We start from the raw sequence: 4,057 nt of genomic DNA on the forward strand, positions 1-4,057 counted from the left end.
GGTGGCTCACACCTGTAATCCTAGCACTTTGGGAGGCCTAGGTGGGTGGACCACGTGAGGTCAGGAATTCAAGACCAGCCTGACCAACATGGAGAAACCCCGTCTCTACGAAAAATACAAAATTAGCTGGGCATGGTAGCGCATACCTGTGATCCCAGCTACTCAGGAGGCTGACGCAGGAGAATCCCTTGAATCCGAGAGGCGGAAGTTGCGGTGAGCCAAGATCGCGCCATTGCACTCCAGCCTGAACAACAAGAGAGAAACTCCGTCTCAAAATAAAAAAGAAAAAAAAAAGGAAAGAAAAATGTGTGAATTGTATAACTGCCAATCAGTGTCAGAGGAGAGGCAGAAATTCAGTCTACATAGACCTATCACAGCTTAGTGCTAAGCAGTTTTGTTGGCAATAATGTATTGTCTTTCTAGGATGTTGTCATATGTCTTCTCAGTCATTGTACATGATTTATTAGTTTAGGTCCAAATGCACACAGGTGTATTTTGAATTCATCTGTATGCACGAATTTTTATAGGAAATTGGCAATCCAACTATGTTTTTATTGAATTAGTGCAATTTATTTTCCACCTGATGACTATTACAGGTTCAGCATCCCTGATCAGAATATTGGAAATCCAAAATGCCCCCAAATGTGAAACTTGGGGCCACAAGTTTGAGACCAGCCTGGGCAACATAGCAAGATCTTGTCTCTACAAATTTTTTTAAGGATTTTTTAAAATTAACAACTGTAGCTCCAGCTTCTCAGGAGGTTGAGGTGGGAAGATCACTTGAGCTCAGGAGTTCAGGACTGCAGTGGACTATGATAACTCCACTGCACTCCATCCTAGGTGACAGAGCAAAACTATTTAAAAAAAAAAAAAACAAGTTTCATATAAGATTGCCTTCAGCCTATGTGTATAAGGTATATGTAAAGCCCAAAAAGCCCAAATGGATTTTATGTTTAAATTCGGTCGTATCCCCAAGATAGCTCATTATGTGTATGCAAATATTTCAGAATCTGAAAAAATCCAAAACACTTCGGGTTCCAAGCATTTCGGATAAGGAAAAACCTGTAGTTCTATTCCTCCTCATCTACCTTCTGGACACTCGGCATTTAAAAGCTTTTAAGTACCATAAACATCAATTCAGGAAGGGGTTTCTTAGGCATGAGCTATAATAGGAGCCAGAGCTGTAGAGTGAAGCTGAATTTGAACTCCAGCTCTATACTTAATAGTATTTGGATTAAGCTGTTTTCTTATCTGTAAAATGTAAATAATAGTTAATTCACATTATGTGTAGAAATATATGGCTCTGGTACCTAGTAACCTAGTAGTCCTTTTTCTTTTTTTTTTTTTTTGAGACAGCATCTTGCTCTGTTGTCCAGGCTAGAGTACAGTGGTGTGATCTCAGCTCACTGCAACCTCCATCTCTTGGGCTTAAGCAATCCTCCCACCTCAGCCTCCCAAGTAGCTGGGACTACAGGCATATACTAGCACATCCAGCCAATTTTTTGATTTTTTATAGAGACATGGTTTTCCATGTTAACCAGGCTAGTCTCAAACTCCTAGGCTCAAGCGATCCATCCGCCTTAGCCTCCCAAAGTGCTGGGGTTGCAGGCATGAGCCACCTAGTAGTCACACTATAAAAGTAAGTTTTCTTCTCCCTTTACCTTGTTTTTTGTTTTGTTTTTTTTCTGAGACAGAGTCTTGCTCTATCCCCCAGTCGGGAGTATAGTGGCATCATCTCAGCTCACTGCAACCTCTGCTTCCCGAGTTCAAGCAATTCTCCTGCCTCAGCCTCCTGAGTAGCTGGGATTACAGGCATGCACCACTATGCCCAGCTAATTTTTGTATTTTTAGTAGAGATGGGGTTTCACCATGTTGGCCAGGCTGGTCTTGAACTCCTGACCTTGTCCTTCTGCCTCAGCCTCCCAAAGTGCTGGGATTACAGATGTGAACCACCACACCTGGCCCCTTTACCTTTTTTAGAGTAATCTATATTCATATCTACAGTGACATTATTGAATATAGTTTTTTTTTCTCATATCTTTTTTCTTTTTAAATTTAGTTTTCAGTAATTACAGCTTTACCTAAAGAATTCCACTTCTGGCAAAATTGTATTAAATTTGTTTTTGCATTGCGAGAGGTTCTAAATACGTTTTACACATGTAAAAGTTCTAAATGAGAGCCAGGTGCAGTGGTGCATGCCTATAGTCCCAGCTACTTGGAAGGCTAAGGCAGGAGGAATACTTGAGCCTGGGAGTTGAGAGCTGCAGTGCCTGTGAATAGCCACTGCCCTCCAGCCTGGGCAACATAACAAGACCTCATCTCTTTTACAAGAAAAAGTTCCAAAACATGAGGAGGATGCAAACAATCAGCTGTTGCAGGCAGAATGTTTTACATACCCTCTCTCTTTCTCTGCTCTGTATCATATCACATCACTATTGAAGCTAGTAGTAAAATTTAATAAATAGACTCAGTGCAGTGTAATTTTATATTAATCATTGTCCCGTGTGTAATCTTCATCAATTAGATTTTTATGTATTATACAATATTCTGATGCCAGGCAAACAGAGAGGCTTATTAGGCTTTTAACATCTATTACATCTATGTCTATTATCTTCCTGTTTCAGATGCAATTTATTTATTTTATCGAGACAGAGTCTTGCTCTGTTGCCCAGGCTGAAGTACAGTGGCATGATCTTGGCTCACTGCAACCTCTGCCTCCTAGGTTCAAGCAATTTTCCTGTCTCAGCCTCTCCAGTAGTTGAGATGACAGACGTGCACCACCACACCCGGCTAATTTTTGTACTTTTAGTAGAGATGGGGTTTTGCCATGTTGGCCAGGCTGGTCTCAAACTGCTGATCTCAAGTGATCTGCCCACCTCAGCATCCCAAAGTGCTAGGATTACAGGCATGAACCACCGTGCCCGGCCCAGATGCAATTTAAAAGCTATTTCAAAAAAAACAAAAAAAGCAGTTGTATTTCTGATAATTTTTTTTTTCTTTTAGCTATCATGGTGAACTTACTTCAGATTGTGCGGGACCACTGGGTTCATGTTCTTGTCCCTATGGGATTTGTCATTGGATGGTATTTAGACAAAAAGAGTGATGAACGGCTAACTGCCTTCCGGAACAAGAGTTTGTTATTTAAAAGGTTAGTCTGCACTTTTTTAAACCAGCAATTGGCCAAATTTGGGGAATATTCTTTTTTATATGTGCCAAAAATAAATAGAAGGGATAATTTTTCCCCCTTGAGGACTTAGATTCAAATGATACTGTTTTTAGTCTTGTTTGTTATTGAATCCTTGGATAAAACAATATGATTACCTCTAGAATGTAAAGTCTTCATTTAATGAATAGGCTGTTTCAGATCTTTGAAAGTATCGTCTTTTTTTTTTAATTCAAAGTACATTTTAATACAGCCACAGTTTAAAGGTAGCTGACCAAAGCCTCGCTTATATACAGCTTCCACATATATTGTCATATATTGTCTTACTTAAGACATGCTGTAGCTGAGAGAAATAGTAATAATAGCAGCTAGGCGCTGTGTTCGTAGCAACACTACCTGAGAGCTTTAGACCTGGTGGCAGAGTGATAGCAGCTGGCAGCTGCCTGGTCCCATTATGCCTCTAGAGATGGCTCCTCTGGCAGCAGAGAGTTCCCGTTAGCAAGACAGGATGCCTGCCAGTGGGCATACAGCTGGGTAGGAGGAAGCTTGAGGGGCAAGAGAAGTGAGCAGCATCCACAGTGGGTATGAAGAGATGGTAGAGGTGATTCACAAATCAGGGATTTCAAGAAAGAGAAAATAAGCTGGAAAGGGTTTAGAAAACATTTTGAATGAACTCACTGAGCAGAGATAATAGCTTTCATATAAACTAAGTAATTACAATTCTTTAACCCAGAAAAATGAAGCTGACAATATGGTAAAAGTTAAAGTCATGAATAAAAAGAATAAATATGATGAATTTAATATGTAAGTTTTTTAAATGGATCAGTGTAATAGAAAATAAAATATTGGCTGGGTGCGGTGGCTCACACCTGTAATCCTAGCACTTTGGGAGGC

General features: G+C 40.2%; 1 protein-coding gene across 1 annotated transcript in view; it reads left to right on the forward strand.

Annotated features, from left to right (window-relative positions):
* NDUFB1 (NADH dehydrogenase (ubiquinone) 1 beta subcomplex, 1, 7kDa) overlaps positions 1-3,971 on the forward strand; it is a 5,361-nt gene extending 1,390 nt beyond the window's left edge. Inside the window, exons 2-4 of the mRNA XM_011949792.1 lie at positions 3,004-3,148; positions 3,628-3,697; positions 3,897-3,971. Coding sequence (XP_011805182.1) covers positions 3,004-3,148; positions 3,628-3,697; positions 3,897-3,971 — 290 coding nt within the window. The remainder of the gene's footprint in view (positions 1-3,003; positions 3,149-3,627; positions 3,698-3,896) is intronic.
* Positions 3,972-4,057: the final 86 nt, after the last annotated feature.

This window comes from Colobus angolensis, unplaced genomic scaffold, assembly GCF_000951035.1.
Source record: "Colobus angolensis palliatus isolate OR3802 unplaced genomic scaffold, Cang.pa_1.0 Scaffold3, whole genome shotgun sequence".
NCBI classification, from domain to species: Eukaryota; Metazoa; Chordata; class Mammalia; order Primates; family Cercopithecidae; genus Colobus; species Colobus angolensis.